The sequence below is a fragment of the Protopterus annectens genome, chromosome 8.part0, assembly GCF_019279795.1.
Source record: "Protopterus annectens isolate FY-2018-M chromosome 8.part0, PAN1.0, whole genome shotgun sequence".
NCBI lineage: Eukaryota > Metazoa > Chordata > Ceratodontiformes > Protopteridae > Protopterus > Protopterus annectens.
Window position 1 is genome coordinate 1,198,184,077 of NC_056741.1, and position 23,155 is coordinate 1,198,207,231.

The 23,155-nt window shown below is 35.3% G+C and overlaps 1 protein-coding gene across 1 annotated transcript; it reads right to left on the bottom strand.

Moving 5' to 3' along the window:
• Positions 1-5,087: 5,087 nt before the first annotated feature.
• Positions 5,088-21,581, bottom strand: LOC122808433 (cationic trypsin-3-like). Its single transcript, XM_044079396.1, has 6 exons — positions 21,542-21,581; positions 18,044-18,102; positions 17,278-17,285; positions 13,663-13,955; positions 5,927-6,063; positions 5,088-5,237 (listed from the first exon to the last, which is right to left on the bottom strand). Exons 1-6 carry the CDS (start codon positions 21,579-21,581, stop codon positions 5,088-5,090), a joined length of 687 nt encoding a protein of 228 aa, XP_043935331.1.
• Between the last annotated feature and the right edge of the window lie 1,574 nt (positions 21,582-23,155).

Sequence of the window (23,155 nt, forward strand, 5' to 3'; positions counted from 1 at the left end):
GAAGTAAGATGGAAGGTCTCGTTCACAGCCCCTTTTTTGCCCTAAATCTTTATCATAGTCCATTAACAAACTATAAATCCCCAATGGTTTAGAGACTCATTTGGTGTAAAATGCTTCCTAATTCTCAATTCTTGCCATTCTAAACTACCCCTTATTCCTGGTATTTACTCCCAGAAATACAATTTTCTCCTCTTCATCCATTATTCTTCTAGTGGTGTTTCATTTTCTGCATTTGAAAATATCCCCAAGGCTGGGCTTTCTCAGTTTACTGAATAGTTTTAAAGCCTGTCTGAAAATAAATGCTAAAAGAAGCATTGAAACAATTTCAAACACAGGTTCAGTTGTCTACAAATCTTATGCAGGGGGAACATTTTTTGACATGCCTCTAAAAGAATAATCTTCATCCAAAAAAAAACTATTTTGCCATAAGTCTAAAGAATGTTGCCCTTTTTCCATAGTTCTCCCAGCAGCCTTTCTTTGCACTGATATGATTCCAGTTTTACTATTGCTGGCTGTGGGTACCTGTTACTGCTGGATCTTTGTGCATATGATCTAAGCACTTTGGCAATACAAATCTCCTCTTTTGAATGGTCCAATTGCTTAATTGTTCCTGCAAAAATTTTATACAGTCACTGTTTTCATCTCCTTCTGTGCTATTTATAATCCTCCAGTTTACCAAGTATTTCCCAGTTCTCTAGTGCAATTATTATTTCTTTGATAGTTTCCTGGGTCACCTCCATTTCAACTAACCTCAGGTTATGTTTCCGACAACTTCTCTGTATCCTCAGAATGTACTGTTAGGCCTCCCTCCACATCTTCTAGTCTTTTGTTAGTCTTTATACTGCAAATGAGTATCATTCATTTTAAGAATCTTTTGATATATGTTAACCCGGTTGTCTTTTATTTCAGCCATCTGTGATTCCAATCACCTTCCAGAGGTACCCAGATCACTCCACATGTTGGCAGGTTACAAAGGGCTTGGAAGGCTAGCAGTACTCAATTCTTTATTATTCCAACTGCCAGCTTGTTTCTTTCTCCACCCTCTTGTCATCAGAGTTTTTTTAGGAACTAAGCAGATGGGTATTTTCCCAATTCTTGGACCAATTAAGTGGGTGGGGGGACAGTGAAAGTTACAGTTGTCATTCTGCATGAAAGCACACATCTTAAATGCATAGCACCACAGCAGAAGTCATCTGATCATTATCTTCTTAAATATGATGCCCATTTTGGCAGTTACAGTAGTTTGGTAAGGTGGGCTGATGAATAAGAATGTTGTCTTTCACTGGGATAACTTGGTGGTATTGCAAAGTTTCCTGAAGAAAGTCTGATTTAGTTGGGATTTTATTAAGGAAACTGGTTCTGCCCTGCCTCAGAATTAATTTGCTTTCCTCACCTAAACATGTTCTGGATAGATTAAATGTCATAGCTGGTGGTTCGTCTCATTGTCAGTTTTGCAGGTTTTGGATACGGGTACCAGAATTAGAGTAGCATTCAGCAGCAGTACCAGAGAAGGTGTGCAACAATGGCAGTTTGTAGGTGGTTGGCTAGTGCAACATTCTTGGGTTTAACCAACTTTGAAAGCTTGCAGATCAGCTGTAGCAACTTTTGTATCTTTAATGGAGGCATTCCCCGTGTCACAGAGGATCTGGTTTGTTAAGTTAGTGGCTAGGTATGTGGTGCATAGGTAGGAGCTAGGGGAGGCAGTAAGATCTATCAAGGTGCATCTATCTGTCTTGAACACTATGGCAAGTTTCATTAGGCATGCAGGATACTACCAAAGCAATGGTAGATATTAAGGATCCAGAAAGGTTGGGAATGAATCAGGTGTTTGTCAGTGGATGACAGGCTTCCCCTGGGCAGGCAGTTTCTGTGGTTGTTGTTGAAGTATGTGTGCAGTTATTTATAAGAGGTATGTGATGCATGCTATATTGTCAGATTTTTATGTATGAGTGTAATATTTCACTGTGTTGGGGTAGCTTGGATGGAGAGATTTAAGTCTGAATGAGTCACTGTTGTTGATTTGGTTGGGTGGTTACAAAACAGATCAGATTCATTGAGAACAGAAAGTGGTTTTACAGAAGAATAAGGAAGCTTTGTTTTGTACAGTGATATGAAAGTTGTCATGTTGGAAGGTGGCAGTAGCTAATATGTCTGGTCTGATATATCAGTATTAGAATGGTAGGCCAGTTATGGCTAGTTAGTCTGCAATATTAAAGTTGGCCTTGGGGAGACAGAAATTGCAGAGTGTTTTGTTTACTTTTTTATGATAATTAAGGCTTGATTCAGGTTATTAATAAAATGCATACGTCTTCATCCAGTGATTTTTTTGATCAGACCTATTTGGGTCAAAGGGGTGGAACAAGTGATGACTCCCAGGAATTCTGGGAGCTTAAGTGGCAGTTAAGAACCAATGTTGCTAAATATCCTGGTTTAAATGAGGCTAATTCTTTGTCTAGTGTTTTAAAATTGAAAGCTGCATATTTTATTTAGTGAATATTTATTATTTGCATGCATGTATTTATTCTCTTTTACATATTTTTTATTGTATTATTTTGTAAAATTTTAAATATTAAGTGTTTTAGTAACCTGGTCTGGTTTGATTCTCGTCTGGGGTGCCTTCTGTGCGGAGTCTGCATGTCCTCCCTGTGGTCACGTGGGTTTCCTCCGGGTGCTGCGGTTTCCTCCCACATCCCAAAGACATGCAGTAGATGAATTGGACACTCTAAATTGGCCCTAGGTGTGAGTGTGTGTGTGCCTTCTGTGGAAGGTTGGGCGCCGGGCTGGCAACTCGACACTGTAAAACTCCACTGCCAATCATGCGCGGACAGATGATCCGCTGTGGCGACCCCTAACCGGGAAAAGCCGAAAGAAGAAGAAGAAATAACTTGGTGCCCTATCTTGCATAAGCTTGAATGTTTAACAATTGATTTACTGTCATAGCAACTGTTTTAATTAAGTAATTAGGATGAGGGAGGAGTTCTAACTGCTATGTGTGGTTTTTGTTACTTTATTCTGAAGAAGTCCATTGAATTAAGGACGGAAGCACTCAGTCTGTAATAAAGTATTTGGTGGATGTCAGCTCCGAGGTCTTCACTTTCATTTCTGTGGTTCAATGGTTTGTGCTTTGTATTGGTGTTTTGTTAATAACTGGAACTTTGTTTACTGAGTTTTCCAAGTCAAATTTTTCTTTTGAGAATTGTTTTTAATTGCAGCTTGCATTTTCTTTAAATCTGTGTTGTCTTCTCATATAAAATGTTATTTTTTTTAATCCATGCTTGGCTATCACATAAAAAGTCTGTTTTTTCTTATAGCCTTTCTGCAGTTTAGTACAATGACAAGTAAACATTATTGTTATGAGCAACAATCCAAACATAGGCAGGGAAATATGTTCATCAGTATAGCATGATCTTGAATTTTGCATCTTGATACAGGAGAAGCAAATTCTGCTTTCCTTACATATAGTTTTGTTGGGAAATGTTTCGATCAGTTTGAGTGGTCGTAAATTCTGTGTCTTGACACAGATGAAGTAAATGTTTAATTTCTTGCTGCTGTTGTTCCTTACACTTTATATCTGGATTTGGTACTAATAAACTTAACAAGCATTTTGCATTTGATGTGAATTACACTTGTCTGCACTTTACATAACATTACCCATGTATGTGTATCATGTGTTATGTGGGTCTGTATTACAAGACTGAAACTTTAGTTGATTGAATAACTAAAGATCGATCTTGTAATATCAAAACCTAAAACTCTCAAACGGCCGATTTAACCCAGGAAAACACTTCCCTTGTCTGTTATGTCGATTATGTCCTTTTCTCCAATTTGGAGCGATCTCAAAGTTGGTATATTTAGTTAGGAGTGTGTGTGTGTGTGGGGGGGGGGGCCACTTAATTTGAGATTCAAAGTTTTTTTTTATGCGGCCAAGGGAGGTGTTTCTGTGGGTTAAATCGGCCATTTGAGATTTTCAGGTTTCGATATTACAAGATCAGCCTTTAGTTATTCGATTAACCAAAGTTTCGATCTTGTAATATAGACCCCGTTATGTACACAAGAGGCTTTCTAAAATAAGAATCTCCTTAGATGAAATGCACTACCTCATGGGATAAGTCAAGAGTTAAGCATTTTGCAGAACAGTAGAACTACAAGTTCTTATAATTTTGATAACCATATGCAAATATTCACTTACAGGAAAAGTTTGAATAGATATGATACATATAACTCAACTTCCTACAGATGGGTCTCATTAACTTGAGCCCAATCCAGCAAGTGGGATCAAAATTAGAACAATATTTTTGCTGGGGATATTAGCCCTTTGTATTACCACTCTAAGGTGCTACTACCTCCTGTACGTACTTAATTAATACAACCAATTCTAAAATTGCACAAGCTCAAGGTAAGTTAATATTCAAAACATCTGAGACACATTCACTGAATCAGTTTCACACAGCTGGGCCTTGATGAAACAGGACAAAATAAATCAAATTCTACTTGGAAGATGTTGTACACATTTGTTTTTCATTTCATGTATACTTGATAATTACATAAATCAAATAACTATTGGGCATTTTAATTTACTTGCATTTATTTGCTAACTATGTAATTGAGCTATCTCTTCTGCATCACTTTTCTGGTTTTAGTCAGTTCATAATAGCAAAGTTAAGTGCAACATGTGGGGAATTTCAATTACTCAAATGGCCAAAGTTTTTGAGGTAGGGGAACCAAAGTACTCAGATAAAACCTATACTGACATGACAACATGTAGATTCATCACAAACAATGGCTGCAGGTTAGGTGTGACCCCTGAATCATTGTACTGTGAGACAAATACATTAATAACTTTGCCAGCTTGCATGCAAGGCAACTGTAATTTGGTTAAATTGCAGAAATTACCTAATGAAAAATATTTAAAAAATGCTTTAGAAATAATTTACAGAGTGCAATGTAGCAGCACAGAAAAAAGAACAGAATTTGCAATGCAATGTTCCATGAATCTAACATTTTATTTATTTTTTGTCATACATTTCCATCTATTTTCCTAAATCATATTAATTCCTTCATGCTAATCTTTGTTAATTGACATAAGTTTAGTTGGAACTGACGGTGTTCTGAATCCAGGCATTGTAGTTGCATACTTTGGTGTAAACCCCAGGGTGGTTCCTCTCAGCACACCCATAGCCCCAGGAGACAATGCCCTGCAACTGTCCATTGCAAACAACTGGGCCACCAGAATCGCCCTGAAAAGTAAACAAGAAGAAATATAGTCAACATAGTTTATTTTCCATTTTAATATTTAGTCATGTTGCTTTTAAAACATTTTATTTAATAATAAAACAAACAGTCTAGAAGTAATTTAGGAACAGATTATGGGAGCAGAACATGACTCAGTGACTGTAGTTGTGCAAGGTAAGCTTTCATACACATAAAGCTGTTTTTTTTTTCATATTGAAGAGAAATATTTGATTAATTCCAAGGTGAAATGAGTGGATAGTGCAATGGGAAGGGACTTGTCCATAAGTTTCAGTCATATGGTATTTTAGCATATAAAGTTAAAAAGCTTGGTTCTTTGGTCTAAAGAGAGTTTTATTAATAAGTACACACTAACAGCACATTTTTATTGCTGAAGATAATTGTGAAGTAAAAAAAATATGAAATTATGATTTCTAATAAGAAGTTTGGTTTACTGTACATTTGTGAACCTTTGATGTTCAATGATGTGAATTGGGAAAGCACTTCTGTCTATTTGTGTCTGTCTGTCTTTCTGCTGTATCTAGAATATGATTATCAATCTATTGTATTTGTCTGCCCATCTAGTTATGTTTCCATCCATTTCACTTTTCAGCATGATGCCATTTTGCCTTAAGATCAAACCTTCCAAGAAGTGCTGTTTGAAATGAATGAAAGGAAATCCATAGAAAATACTCACTTGACAGGAATCCTTTCCACCTTCAAGGAAGCCAAGACAGATCATGTTAGCAGTTATTTCACCAGGATATGCACTTCTGCAGCTGGCATCACTCAAGATGGGAGCATCAAGGCACTGGAGTCTGGAAGGATAGTTACCTAAAAATGTAGAATATCAACACATCTTAAAGAATTAGAATTAAACCAAATGGTGGTGTTGCAAAATAAAATGCATATTTATAATTTTCATTAGAATGTTACTTACAATATCTAAAATTAGATATTCTGAAGCTTAATGATGAAAATTGCCAATGAGTGTTTAATTACAAACCAGGAAACCACAATTATGATTTAATTCAGCTCTACACACATGGAGAGAAAACAAATATCCTACAGACTGATTTTTTTTTCAGATCTAATGAAAAGTCATTAACTTAACATCCATGGTACTGTCTGCTAATGTATTTTGTAGGAATTCTTTTCCTACACTTGTTATCTTTGTTTTCTATTTTTTTTATATAATAACAATGCACTTTTGTTCTTTCAAATGTTGGAGCATCTAACAGTTTTACTTAATCCAGGTAGTTTCTTTTTCAAATTTTAATTAAAAAATAATTTTAAATTTCACATTTTTATGTCATAATTAAAAAAAATGAAAGTATCACTTTTATACAAGTATGCACTTTTATACTAAGAAAAAGAGAAACAAGCAAACCAGTAAGTCCGCAAAGCGAGTTCCTTGTCAGCAGGCAAGACCACACACCAATTTAAAACCAAACGCGTTTTATTTAAACCAAGACGTTTTCGCCACGGCAATCCGTCAACCACGGATTGCCGTGGCGAAAACGTCTTGGTTTAAATAAAACGCGTTTGGTTTTAAATTGGTGTGTGGTCTTGCCTGCTGACAAGGAACTCACTTTGCGGACTTACTGATGCACTTTTATACTCCCCGGGTCTCCGCTGAAAATGGACATGTATCCAGTCGGACTATCCCGGTAAACAAATGTAAAATAAATAATAAATGAATAAGAAATAAATATACAGAAGTGCACATTGTTTTAGGTCTGAAGTCACAACAATAATACATTATATATTTAGTAAGTCTTTGATAACTTTTTTATTTATTACTACATGAGAACTGATAGCTGCATTTTTATTTTACTTTAAAGGTATGCAAATGTTGCACTTTGTCAATTTTCAAAGGCATTTCTCACCTATCTATGAACACACCTACACATCTGTAACTCATTTTTCTCTTCAGGCACTCAGTTTGCTTTGTATTGACCTGGCCATCTACCATCCTGCATGGTTATTCTACTGAGCTATTCTTCCATCTTACAGGTTACACTAGCAATGAAAAGTATAATTAGCCATAACAGCTATTTTTTTTTTGCATTAGGTCATTAACCTGGTGGTTGTTGTGTACACATATTACAAAGTGAGGCCTAATATGAGCTCACCATGCCCAACTTCAGTTCTGTACCAATGCTCAGTGTTATTATGTATGAGTGTAATCTTGCAGGGCCAAGTGTATTTCTCCGATTAAACAGTTATGTGTCGCATAACCTGATCTTTATTAAGCATTGGTAATGCAATATTCTGGAGCACCTTTCCCATTCCAGAATTGGGGGAGTTGTTATCAGCCACTAATTATTCATTGGCTTCTGTGCCTGAGGTGCTAGTCCAGCTCATGTTGCCTGGATTACAGTCAACGTTTTATCCTTCTCTCCCATGAGACTGGTTTGCTTCCAGATACTTTATCCAAATTTCTTGCCATAAAAATTATATAAGTCTGTCTTATAACAAATTACCTTAAGGGCAAGAAGTCAATATAATCTCAGATATTTGCATATCATTCTGATCAAGCAAATACTTTTCTCTCTATAATATTTAGAATGACAGAAAATATTTTTTGATAGCAGTATTATTTTAGTTCATAAGACTGAATGAGTGATACAATTCAGATATATATTGCATTTCACAATCATTTCACATGTATATGTTTGTTGGCAAGCTGAACATAAAAACAATAACTTCAAGTGAATGTATGTCTGCAGCTGATACCTAACTATAAAGGATCATATTCTTCAAAACACTTGAAAATTTCTATATAATTTCTCATAAAAGTATAGATTAACCTGTAGTTATAGAATGCACTGAGTGGGCAACATCATGTATAAAGATACATGCATAATTTAATTTTCAGAAATGTGTGTCAGCAAATTATTGTAAATTTTGGTGGGATCAAACACAAAACAATAACAAAAAAGATACCTTTTCTGAACTACAAGGGCTTTTTTCTAAGAGGAGGTAAGTGATATTTCCAAGTACATCTTCAACAAGTCTAGCATTGCTAAATATCTGATCTTTTCCAGGTTCCTGATCAATACAACAATTTCAGGCAAAGAATAGCTATCACACTTTGAAATATTGTTCGTTTTCCTGCAGTTATTATACTTCAGTTAGACTTAGGAGCTAGCATTATGGGTTGTTCTAGTCTCATTGTAACAATTTTATCATGCCTAGTCTGAATACATTTTTGAACATCTTCACTTGATTTTTAGAGTAACTGTGGTATTTCTATAAGGTCTTAGTCCAACATTATCTCCAGGTGATGTCTCTTTATTATCTCCTACTAGTGTAGTTGTCACAAGAATTTCTGAGAACATGTTTTATTTCCTAATAAAAATGTTCTCTCACATCCTTCTTTTGCACTTTTAACAAGAATTCCTCTAACTGAATTTCAGATATAAATTGTCTGGTGTCTCCTATATGACCTCTTATAAATAGGTTCAAATGCAGGATTTTACTTACATTGCTTAGTAAAACGTTCAGGTTATCAAACTGTAGTCCTCAGGTACAAAATGTACCTAATATTTTCATTTGGAAGTAACTCATCAACTCAGTGCTGAATATGATCCCACTTTTTGATGTAGACTGTATTTACATGACATATTTTTGTGACATGATGCCAATGACAAAACAGTCTACTGTACATATAAACTTTCATACAGATAGATATACACATGTATGTGCATCATATATATATATTTCTTATATCTGATGCAGTGGCAACTTAGTGCATATATATTGTATATGTGTTGCATTTGTCTCACTGAAGAAAGTCATATAATCATGTCTATGGAAGCCAAGTGTGCCAATTATAATGCAACATAGCAGTCTGCCAATTTTATATACATGAAAAGATCATAATCAGTACCATGATATGTAAAGCTATCTGTTGCTCTCCCAGTAACTGATCTTAGTCAATGACATATTATTCTCTTTGGATACAAAATTCACCTAAGCTCATCAATACTTCCTTTAGGGATTTAAATACACCTTAGTCTTGAGTCTAACCTCACCATTTTTTCAGCTATTAGTACATAAAAATGTTGCTGGTGGTAATTTTCTATTGAAAATGTTCTCTTCTCTGAAGAAATATAATTACCTGTTTGTGTTATATAATGGTGATTTGATAAAGATTTTATTTCTAGAGATATGCTGCATTTCTCACATTGTACAGAAAGTCATGTATCTAATCCTAATGGAAATCAAGTAGAACATAGCATGCCAGCTATTACTGTCAAATTGTTGTAAATCCGTGTCTTCATTATTTATATGTAAAAGGACAAATGCCATATGACTTTAGAGATTTACTAAAACTTTTTGTGAATTATATGCTGATATTCAGAATAAAATGTGTCTAATTCTGATCCTATACCCATAACGATTTAAATGTAGCTTATTGCCACTGTCAGTACTAGGCATTTAAAAAGTGACACATTTCTAATGACAAAAAGTCTTTGTCTGCTTAGATACAATATAGGTGATGTTTCTCTCTTTCTCTCTCTCTCTCTCTTTCCCGTTAACACATCATGCAGTACGTTGAGCAATGAGCACCTTTCAGCACTCATTGTTTCTATGGGAGTTATGGGTGTTGCTGGCTCAGGTTGCTAGCCCAAGGCCCAACCCTCCTCAGAGAGTGATCACACACACATTTGCATACACACAGTCACATCTAGGGCCAATTTACATGTCCAATCTACCTATTACATGTTGTTGAAATGTGGAAGGAAACCAGATCACCAGGAGGAATCCCGCATGAAGCAATGAGGACCTGAAGACTCCACACAGAAGGCGCATCAGCCAAGAATTGAACTGGTGATCCTCTTGCTGTGAGATGACAATGCTAACTGTTACACCATTGTTCCACCCATGGGGGATATTTACTTCTGATTTAATGACAGTCTAATAAAGATACATTGTGGTGTGTAGTGCATTTAGCACAATGAACAGACATCAAACATACACCAATAATTGAAACTTGCCAGATTGTTACTGTGAAATGACCATGCTTGCTAATGTATTACAGGCAGTATTTTAGTCATTTGACAACTGCTATTAAAAACTTATGGAATGTTTATATGGGCACTAAAGTAGGAAAGTAACACCAAAATGAAAATTTACACTTAAATGTTTAAATTCAATATAGTGCTAATATTATCCACAGCATATTGCCATATGAGAAGTTCTGATGGTTACATCTTTGTAGTGCCAAATGCAATCTTATTTAGTGAAAAAATACATATTGACTATTGATGTAATATTACCTCAATAGAGATGCATTCTGGACACATGCTGCTTCCTCACCCTGAAGAGAAGGCATTCTATCACTCTAGTGACAAGTATCATGCAATCGCCAAGTTGGCACTGTGAAATGACTGTAGAACCCTGCATTTGATATCTACATATGAAGGTCATATCTCAGGCCTTTTTTGGCAGTTCTTAACAAAACATTCAGTTATAGATACGTTGGCACTCATGTATAAAATAAAATCACAACTAGAATTATTTCTTATATATTGCAATTTAGTTTTGTGCTACTCCTAAAGTTTACTATACTACCATTATTATATAGAAGTTTCATTCTGACAGCTTTTCAGTGGCTAAAGTCCTCTTATTTTTAAATGTGCATGTGATAAGTAATGATAATGATTTATGATGCAATAAAAACTCAGAGCAAATAAGTTCTAGACAGATGTTGCATCCACCCAAAGAACATCAAGATATGTCATATACTCCCTCCTAACAGCAACTAAGTATTTTGTAGCTTTAAAGTCTGACAAATTCTTCTGATCATATAGACCCATTTGTGGTACCTACAAACATAGGGTTACATTTCTGAAACCAACATTTTCTATACAAGTTTATGGATACGAGGAAAAATAGGCAATTGGTTTTAATAATTTATAAATAGTATTTACATTTTCTTTTTCCTGTATGAACACATTAAATGCTTGAACAGACAAAACTTGAGTTATGTTGTAAAATCACAATATATTTATCATTTTATGTATTAAATATTTGTACCATTAGAAAAAATGTGTTGTTGTGAATTGAATCTAAAGACATCCACCACAATGTTCATGTGCTGCTGTAATAAAATGACAATTTAAAAGCAAAAATATGTTGTGTCTGTTTTCATTGTATTTAAAATGCTACAAATATTACTTTAACTACTTTTGCATACAGAAAGTACAAATAAAATATATCCCTTTTAAATGGCTTTGACCTTGAAAACATCACATTCTGTATGCTTATGTAAAAGCTGTGAGGATTTTTTCACATACAGATCCTGCCACAAATACTGCCTTTAATACCACAGTTTGACAACTGCTTAACTACAATAAAGTGATAGTAGTGGTCACTCAGTTTCATAGACAGACTGCCTCTATAAACTCAAAAAACCCCCCCACTTTGTGTCTGGATGTACCTGTGACATTTATGATCAAAGGAAACAAAATCTGGCCACAAAAATATATTTCAGCTTCAGACACACACACAGACACACACACACACACACACACACACACACACACACACACACACACACACACACACACACACACACACACACACAAAATCAGTTGATGACATTCTTAGTTTGCCTCCTATTCCTGCAAAATAATCACTGTATTTGAAAAAAAAGTCGATCAGACACATATTAGTTATTGTGCAAATATGTGACAATCAATAAAACTGCAAATACAGCCTATATCCCAGTTTAGGGATTAAACGGGATTTCACTGAATCACATTTTGGAGAATCAGAAATCACTGAAAAATTGCTAAAAACTTATTTAATTGAAGATTAACTGAATTACAAGCTGATGACACACAAACAGAACGTGCACTAGCAATGATTTTCTATGATTTTCTATAGGTGACATCAATAAGTTTTCTAACAATTGATCAGATAAGGAACTAAATACATTTCTGCATAGTTCTCGATAATTATTACAGTACAGGTTATCTATGAATTTTGATTTGATTAAATGCATTTTCAGAGAAAAAATGTTTTTAATTGATTTTTCATTGATTTATGATTCAGCCAAATGCCAACACATGCATAGATCTCTATTTCACATTAACATTTAACAATTATTGAGTAAAGTGTTTAAAATTTAGCAAATATACATTAAAGCACTTAAACTTTGAGCAGTGTGAAGAAAATAAAATAGAAGTGATATGGATTTTGCACACAGTGGTGAATTGTGCCTTAAACAGGTAAAATATGTATAGACATAATAATAAATCAAAGTGTAAATAGTCAGCATGTAAATAGCTAGTATAAAGTCTGTAAAATAGTGATGAAACATTGCTACAGAAACTCTGTATTTTAATTCAGCCTATCAAGATTAATAGTTTGCACAGCTAAAAGTTGCACAAAACTTATGACAGGAAAAGCAATAACTCTGGGGCTGAATACCATTTTACTTCAGACATTATTTTCAATAACAAATGTTTATACTGATTAAACTATTCCAGGGAGCACCAGCCAATGTTTCCCATCAGGCAACCAGTTTATAACAGCAAATGTAAAACTGTATTTTTAAATCTTATAACTAATGTATGACTTTACTAGAGCAACTCACCTTTTAGAATTAATACTGACATCTCAAATTCCTGTAAAAATTTCTACTGCACTAGCAGGTTTTCCAGACAGCTAGCTAGCTGTTCAGGGCATCTTACATGCCACTCAGCCAATTAAAGGTATGTTCTTTCTTAATATTTGTCCCAAATGTTCCTTTAGATTCGTGTGAAGAATGACCTTACCTAGGTACCCTGCCAAAAACATGTATATTCTGACAGATGGCCCATGACTCACAGAATTATTCTTCCTTTGCTTGGTCCATCTGCATATGTTACATGAAAATTGCTGTTAGAAAGTGGTTCTACATTCCACAGGCAGTGACTGCCATTGGTGCTAATGTTCTGACACAGCTGTTAATGTAAATAAAGGGGGAGAAGTGACTATATATAAATTTACATACCTCTCAACTTCATGCATATGGACAGAAAAACTAAATATTTTCTGCTTACCACTCACTGCATATTTATTTGTCAGTTCTAAAATATTCAACTTCCAGTGTCAGTGTCCCTACCCTTAGCATTATATTTAAGCTGTTATTCTGTATGCTTAGAGAATGTTATATACCTAGAACTACTGTGTAGTACTAGGGAATATGGCATTATGTCATTTCACTGGCAAACTCCACATGGGCTCAATGCTTGTCTGCTCAGAGCCTTGCTGACATGAAGCTTTGTTTGACTTAATATTGCTTTACATTTATTATCAAAGATACTACATGCTAAAATTGCTTTCTGTTACACGTACTTGTTATAATTAAGCTCCTCGGCTCAAACACTTCCATTATAAAAATAAATATCATGCCAGACTAAGTTGTTCACTTACTTCCACTGCTTGACAAGTTCCCCCATCCAGAAATGAGACAGTATGTCCCATCAGCAGCACATCCACTTGGGAGGGCAACAGCCTGTACATAAGCATTGAGGTTTGCAGGGGTGGCAAGTTTGATCAGCATGATGTCATTGTCGATGGTCCAGGAGTTGTAGTTGGGGTGTCTGATAACTCTCTCTGAGTTTATGAACTGCTCAGTTCCTTCTGAAACATCAATGTTATGCTCACCCAGTCTGACCTGAATACGCCTGAAATGAATGAATGAATGAATGAAACACAGAGTTTTTCTATAGAAAGTACATATGTAACAGCAGATAGTATTACTAACATATCTAGTACAGGGAATCATGTTTAAACTGCATACATTCCTGAATTTTTGGCCTCAGCAATCATGACATTCTCATCAAGAGAAACACAGTCTAAGAAATCTGCATAAGTAGAAGTGAAATATATTTGTAATAAATGGAAAGGAATCAGCCATGAATACATTTAACATCTTAAAACATTGCAGTGTGTTCATAGGCTCATAGATTCTAGTACTAGGCTAATGGCCCTGGAGCTTTTACAAGCCTAGCCCATAGATTTGTCCTGGCATCGTGCCGCCCGACATTAGTTCCCAGTGCCTCTATCAAGTAGAGCCACTACAGTGATCCAAGGGCTGAACTTTCTATTTCCCATCCAGTCATCAAGATTCTCTTGAAGAGGGCGAGTGAAGTGCTCTGCTTGACATGTATGGGAAGTCCATTCCAGAGCATAGGCAGTCTCTGAGTTATGAACCTGTCCTGCCAGCATGTTCTGTTGATTGTGGTAATGAGGTTGAGGTCTCTGGAGCATGTGGTGTGGAGGAATTTGGATTTCCTTAGCTGTAGCATTTCTAACAGAGCTGGGTCAGGCATGGCTTTGTAAGTGAAGCAGAGATCGTCTCTTAGCAGACAATATGAGACAGAGAATAGCTGGTGTTTTTTTGAGTCTGTTCATGCAGGACATGTGTTTAAGGTCTGGGATCCTCTTTGTGAGGTACTTTTATGGCCATTCCAGCTGTTGCATGTGTCTAGTGAGGTACATGCCAAATGAGGAATTTTACTCGATGACTGGCCTAATGATGGAAGAGTAGAGAGTGATGATGACCTCTTTCTTCCTGGATGTGCCACATAGAAGGACTTTCTGACCACAGTGGCAATGTGGGGGTCAAAGGAGAGGTTGCTGTCAACCTGTGTCCTCAGATCTCTTATAACACCTTCAGTGCTCAGTGGTCTCCCATCCATTTGGCAATTAGTGGGAACTGAGTTTTTCCCAAAGGGAATGATGACAGATTTTTTGACATTGAGATTAAGGCCATGGTTTCGACACCAGTCTTTGGTCTAGGTGAGGCCTTTCTGTAGGATGTCCACATCACTTGAGAAGTTAATAATGGCTCCCAGCTTGCAGACATCTGCGGACTTGGTCAGCCAGACTCCCTCTGTGCTGGCCTGAACATTTGAGAAGTAGATATGAAACAGGAGAGGACTCAACACTGATCCCTGTGGGACTCCACTTGTGACTGGTCAACAGTCTGACTTGGAGTCCGCTACTTTCACACTGTGGGTTCTAGCTGTGGGCCAATTTGCAACCCACCTAATGATATAGGGGTTGATGCCTAGTTTGGTGAGTTTATCAATAATTCCTGAGTGGAGAATGGTATCAAAGGCCTTGGACAGATCGAGGTAGGCTGTATGAACTGCCTTGCCTTCACTCACAGCTCTAGTGACTTAATGCAAAGAAGTCAACCTGGTTGAGCAAGCATGATCTGCCTTTCACAAAACCAAATTGTGTGGGATCTAGAGTTTGGAGATTCCCTTTATCCTTGTTAATTAGGTCCATGAAGATGCACTCCATAGCCTTAGATATCAGACTCATCAGGCTAATGGGGCGATAATTTCCAGGGTCTGTAGTCGTTCCTCCTTTATAGAGAGGAATGACTATAGCAGTGCACCATTTGGTAGGGACAAAGCCTGAGGTGAGGCGGTGATTAAACAGGGCACACAGATGTGGTGCCAGTTCACTTTGTAGTTTATGTAGAACACATCCAGGGATATTGTTGGGTCCCATAAAAGCTGTATTTTTGGCCTTGGACAATGCAGCTTTAACCTGTGCTGCAGTAATGCTGGGTTCCTGCCAATCTTCTGGTACTGGGATTCATTCTTTAGAGGGGAGAGAGGGGTAAAGTTGGCACTGAATCTGCAGGCCAGTATGTTGGCAATATCTGTTGTCTCAGTATAGGAGGTACCATTGTGCAGTAACTCAGAGGATATCTGGGTATTGCCGTGGAGATTCGTGATATAACTATAGAAGGCTTTGTGGTTGTTTTTAGTATCTGCACCAATTCTGTCTTCATAGCTGGCTTTGGAGGCTTTAATGAGGGATCTCAACTTTTTGTTGAGAGTAATAAGGGGGGTTTTCCAGTCTTGGGAATTCACCTTTTTCTGCAATAATTTTTTCCTTCTGTTGTAAAGTTTATTAATGGCAGGGGACCACCAGATTGACTTCCTTTTTTTGGAGGAGAGGGTCTTGGTTCTGTTGGGTATGGCTAGTTCCATGCATTTATGTACGTGTTTGTACAGTGCATTGGTGTATGATTCAGCGGTCATGCATCTATTTTTCATTGACATGGGTGATGTGAGGTTAGCCACCTCTGTTTTTAGGAACCCAAAGGCAGCGTTGGAGAAGTTTTTCATGGTGGTTACCTTTGGGGAGGAGTGGCTGGGATGTGGATTTCCATGGTGATTAGTTTGTGGTCAGATCTAACCACGGAGGAATTGACTATTGGTGTATGTCAATGTCATGTATTTGTTAATGGCAACAAAAAAAAAAAAGAAACAGCAAAGTTAAGCAATTAACATATATTTGCTCATTCAGATACCAATGGGCAATTAGCTATATGGTTGTTAGAATGTGGAATAATTAGTTATCATGTCTCACCCCCAATGCAAGAAGCAGCATGAATTGCATTTAGCACAATGTATTAAGGTTATAATTTAACACTGTACATCCAGTGTTACAGAGTTTGATTCTCTCAGTCTTCCTTTTTATCTGCAGCATGACTGAGGAAGTCCCATAACCAGATAGCATGTAGCACTTTGGGCAAGGTTTCTCAATGGTCTCCTGGACAGCATACCTAATAGCTGCCTATGAATCTATCTCTGCAGAGGGGTCATGTAAACACACTGGTCAACTATGCTGATAACACCCTAAAACATACAAAAAATACTGTGGCTAACAAGCCTTTTCAGGTATATTAACTTGAACTGTGCTGTGATAAACAGGTAACAACTCCACAGAATGTCTGGTACTGTTTAACTATGATTAGATGATGGGCAAAATATACAATAATACCTACTGGGGAACAAATGTTTTGTACCAGGTAATACCTGTGTATTGATACCATGTGGAAGAACATGTTTGCTGCTTTGCAGACACATATTAAGATGCCACGAAGCACAGGCTGAATAAATCAAACAGCTACTATCTTTTTTCCACTAGCTAGCTGTGACTTTACTGTATAGGAACAGAAAATACAAAAGTAAACAAAATAAAAAATAAATTAATAAATAAATGAATAACTCAACTTACAAAAGTAACTGGAGCAGTAGGAACAATTACAATAATGTGCTGTTTTACTTTTCCTCAGGAATGAGTTACACAAGTTAATATAGAAAGAGAAACCATGATGTTTCTAGTACTATAAACTATTTGCTATAAAAGTAAATAATATCCAGTTTATGTCATATAGAAGGTACGCAGTCATCTATACATTATGACCATACGTTGAGTGAACCTTTCTTATCTTCAGGGAACTATCAGTGAAATGCATCATAATGATTTAGTTTTTATAATAGTGACAATGAATATTTTCCTTGCTGTTAAAACATAGCACAAAACTTTGAGAATGTTTACACTTTCACACTATTGCTTAATCAATTCTCAGCAGATTTAGAATAAACACTAAGGAAGATGTTGGCAAGCTGAAAATAGAAACAGAATACAACTGCACCAAAATATTTACGATATTAATAATAGTTTTGTGCTTAAAAAATGAATACTATGAAATAATATAAAACAGTGCAGACGTCAGCATGTATACGTTTACAATTTATATTGTTATTCAGTATTGTAATAAAGCTGCCAAGTCTAGGATAGGGATTTACGTAACTTGTTACATATCAGGGCTTGTGTAATCTTTGATGATCTCATGATATATCATGTCTGCAATGTTTGCTTTGCTTTGTATGTGATGGTATGTATGTTTGGTATTAATCATCTTTCAAAATGTATATTTGTCTGCTTAAAGACTTAGTCATTTACCATCAGGCAATAATCCAAATGAAAATGACTAAACAGAGTTCTTTTGACATTCATAGCCACCAACAATTTTATCATCTTCTAGTGGAAGGGCAGCTAGAAACAAAGTTGAAATAACATTACTTCTCTAAAAGAAATAGTTTAAACTTGTTTTAGTACTTCCTTTTTATTTTGTGTTTTATAACATTATAAGACAACAAGGAGATTGTAACAGAAATACTGCGTGCATTATAATAATTAGTCAAACAGTATAGGTAAATGCTAACCACAGCACACTCTCCTGATATGAAACATTACCTATGAGGCAAGGCACAAGCACAAAGGAATGTTGCAAGTTGTACTATCAGCCTAGCATCTTACATGAACAAAGCATTTTTATATCTACATTCATTATTTCTTCTCTTTATATTCCTTCTGCTGAGTCTCTAGATGTACTTGCCATCTCAATTTCCTTTTTACTTATTCCTCATTGATTTCTTTATCCCGTCTATCAAATATCACAAATCTTACCTTTGCAAATTATCTACCCTCACCTGTCAAGTTCTTCTTAATATCCCTTTTATGTCTCAACACTTAAATCTATTGTAATTACTCTTTCCCATTACAACTACTTTGACTTACCCACCTCTTGACATTTTACACTCCTCAGACATCATGTTTCTCTCAACTTTAATTTTAAGAATGAGCAGAAAAAGTCAGTAAAACGTTTTCAGTATTTTCTAAATGCGCTTGTTTTCCAATCGTATCTCCATTCCTCTTCTAACATTATATGTCCTTCCCTAGATCAGATATGCTAGCTGAGCATCGTTCAATCTCTCTAACCTCCTCTAAAGTTCTCAACCTTACGTTCCATCATTATACTTATCAGAGACACTGACATTCCATTTCCCCACTGAAAATACAATAACTCCAGGAATCTGTACTGGATGACTACTGGAAAAACATAACACTTTCATGACTGGTAGTATCATAGGTCAGAGGTCTTGTTCACTATAATTTGTAATTTTTATATTTACTACTTTATCACTGTCTACTAGCATTACTGAGCAATTTGTCCTTAAAATTTGATTTAATTTTGCACGTTCACATGTACATTAAAATTATAAAGGAATCATGTTGATTAGCAGAAATTACATTAAAAAAATCAGAAATGTAATTCCTATATTTTATCTCAAGAAAATAGTTTTTATTAAATATAAATCAGTGTCCTTGATTAATTAGTTACATTTTATACATTTACTTCCAACTGATTTTTCCTCCTTATGTTTCATATAATTATCAGCTGCGAACTACCTTTGAAACTTCTAATTTCATTTTCATTTCATTCCTCTAACATATTCTCCCCTCTTAAGTTATTAAAGTTTAATTCTCTTTCTTTTCCTTTACATGCACTAAAAGCCACTTCAGTTTTGATAATTAATAACTTTTCTGATACCTGCTTAATGTCTTTCAGGATTGATGAGAAGTAGTCAGACTCTGACCTAGCTAGTTAAACCATGATTGTCCTATCTTCACTCCTTGACCTCTCAGGAAGCAATCTGCATATCTCTAATGGATTTAGGACCACAGTTTTATATAGCTTTTTGCAAAAAATCGTATTCTTGCTCAGTTTTTCCTACTTTGAATGTATCTGCTATAACACTTGCCTTATGGCAACTTCTCTACCTTCTCATAAAGAAAATACTGTATGCATTATTCATGTTTTATTAATGTTCTGTCGGTAATCATTCATTTGGATTTTCCATTTTTGAAACGGACCCCTTAACAGCTATTCTGGCCTATACATGTATCTGAAAGTATTAAAATACATCTATTTTTCAGCTTCTTCAGCTAGTGTGTATATACATATATAGGGTCTATATTATATATTCAAACTTTCTAAACTTCAAATCCCATATGTTCCACAACATAGGATCGAAGTTTAAAAGTTTGAATATATGATAAAACAAAAAAAAAAACTTACCTTAACAGTGCAGGCAGGAGGGCAATCCCCCCTGCAACCCTTACACCCCCCTACTTAAATATGCCAACTCCGAGATCGCACTTCAGTGCAGAAAAGGGAAATTCTCCCATTCTGCACCAAACAACGCCATTACATTTAAGCTTCAAATGCTTGAAATTGCGATCATACGGTGTCGACCATATGCCATTTGAAATTTCAAGCATTCATGGTTCTAATAGGAACCCTATATATATATATATATATATATATATATATATATATATATATATATATATATATATATATATATATTTTTACACACACACACGAACACACACACACACACACACACACACACACACACACACACACACACACACACATTTTTATATATATATATATATATATATCTTTAATATATCTCTATATCTATATCTATCTATATCTATATATATATATATATATATATATATATATATATATATATATATATATCTATATATATATATATGTGTGTGTGTGTGTGTGTGTGTGTGTGTATATACAGTAACACAGGAGATAGTGTTGTCACTTCACAGCAAGAGGTTTCCCAGTTCAGTTCTTGGCCAGGCAGGGTGAATTCTTTGTGGAGTATGTACTCCATGAGGGTTTCTTCCCACAATCAAAAGACAATGCAGCATGTGGATTGAACACTCTAAATTGCTATAAGTGTGAGTATGTGTGCGAGTGTGTGGTGTGGAAGAACTGTGGCAGGGCTAACCACTCAGCAGTGTAAACTTGACTCTAGATGATTGTCATTGTTGAATTAACACCCCAACTCCATTTGCAAAAAAAATGGGAAAAGGGGCTGTGGATGGATGGATGGATGGATGGATGGATGGATGGATAGATGGATATTCACATGTACATATTACAAAATTATTAATGAAACTTAAAGTTTTGTTTGTTAACAAGTGCTGGAGATTTTCTGTCCTGGCATCCACTGTATAGGTCTTCCCCAGATGTAAGCCCCCCCCCCCCCGTCAGGTACATAAATTAAATAAACAATAAATATATTTCAGTTACAACCCTCTTAAAAGACACATCAGTCAGAGAGTGTTACCCAGAAGGATGATGGGAAAGAGTACAATGAGGTGTACAGTTCAAAAAGATTTAATTTAGTCTGTTCAAGTATTTGTACCTTTTGCATATGGATTGAAATGGGGCACTGCTACTCATATTCAAATGTGAACCTAAACCCACAAGTTAAGGCTTTATCCAAATATGTCTACCTAACATGAGGAGGATGTATAAACTTAATACAGACAACACCTGGGGGTTAGAATTGAACTGTGGACACTGGAACTATGGGGAAGAAACTTTATTCACTAACCATCATGTTATGTAAGTTGGATGTCAAATGGTGAATAGATCTGCAGTTAGATTAATAAAACTACTCTTGTTCAACAGGTACTACACAGCTTTAGAGCCTTGTAAATTTTATTTTAGCAAACTGTTTTGACTTCATATATTATCTCTTCAAGTAGTAATTTCTTAAAATTTAGCAATATATTAGAACACAAAAGTTCAAACAGCAGACAGAGAACAAATTACCTGCTGCACCCAACAGTGCTAGAATCACAAAGGACAACATGGTTGGTCTTCTTCTGCTCATGACCTCAGACATAAAAAGATGTGTGTTATATAGGATTGCTCTCCTGTAATCTCTTGCATATCACAGGTCTGTCACAGCTGGGAGGTCAGAAGTAATATTCATTTACACATAGGTAAGCTGATAAAAGTAATTTATTAATATTATCCTGACAGAATCAAGGTTAAGGTCTATTTTTATATGCCCTGATATAGTACGCTACAAAACATTTCATTGAAATAAAACCACCTGTGTATTTTACTTAAAGAATGATTGACTAACTAGTAAAAAGACAAGTGAGAAATATTCATGTAAATAATGCTTGTGTACATTTTTGCTTGTCATGATTCTTTACTCTGTTTGTTTTATTAACTAATTTATTTGAATTTTAGACCACTAAGCAGACTATTAAAATGTCCACTGAACATAGTCAACCATTAGATTGTATATTGATTTTATTTATTTAACTCACCCAAAACTATGCATTTTTGGTATTATAGGAATACAATAAAATGGTAAGATCACACTATACAATTCTAACACATTTGAAAGAAATATATATCCCTGACTATTCTGAACATATATTTAGTGCATATGTTTGTAGATAAAAATAGAAATACAAACAAGAAACATTTATTACATGACGGAAGGTAATAACTTCTATATTAATAGCACCACTCATGCATTAAGATAGAATTTTACTACAGGAAAAAATGCAGGAGAGAGGTGCATTATAAAATGACTAAAGCAAATAATGGTAAAGATACAAGTAAACACATGGCCATGTCAAGAACTATATCAAACTGTACTAAAAATTCCGAGAACTTCATTCAAAACATTCCAGGTGACTTCTTCCAATATGTTGCAATCTCTTGGAATACAACAATTGCCTTATTATTTAAGCAGAACTAAGTTAAACACCTAAGGAAAGAAGGAATCGACCAACTGCTTTGTACTACCAGGCTAAGTTAAGCGTTTAATGAAGGAATTTACCAACTGGAATAATTTGCACTAATCAAATAATTAAATTAAAACTATTAAAATGCTTAGTTGGAATTACACTTAAAAACTTAAAAAGGATATATGAAAAAAAATTAATCAGCAGACACTTTATGAAATAAAAACCTGAAAATTTAAGACTAAAACCATATATTACATTTTGTGAACTCACACCATAAAAAGGTATACACCATAATGAAAGAGCAGTAATATTTTCCCAAAAATAAACTTAAATGACTGAATGTAATAATGTACTGCAGTTTGCAAAAATATCAAGTTCTTGTAAATGTATCTCTATAGGTATGGTAAAAGTGAATTTTTAAATAGGTGGATGAAAATCAGAAAATATGGCATCAGATAATCGAAACACTGTATTTCATTGTAATTATTGGGACTGAAAGCTGAGAGATCTCAGTATGTGGGAGTCATTTATATGACTACATTACACATGTTCTGAATATGTTGCTAAGACAATTGTAAACATTTAAATCAGTATATTAATAAATAGGAAGAAAATACAGGGAATTATGAGCAGCCCAGCAATCTACAACCCTTTTTTACACATGGGGTCAGGGTGT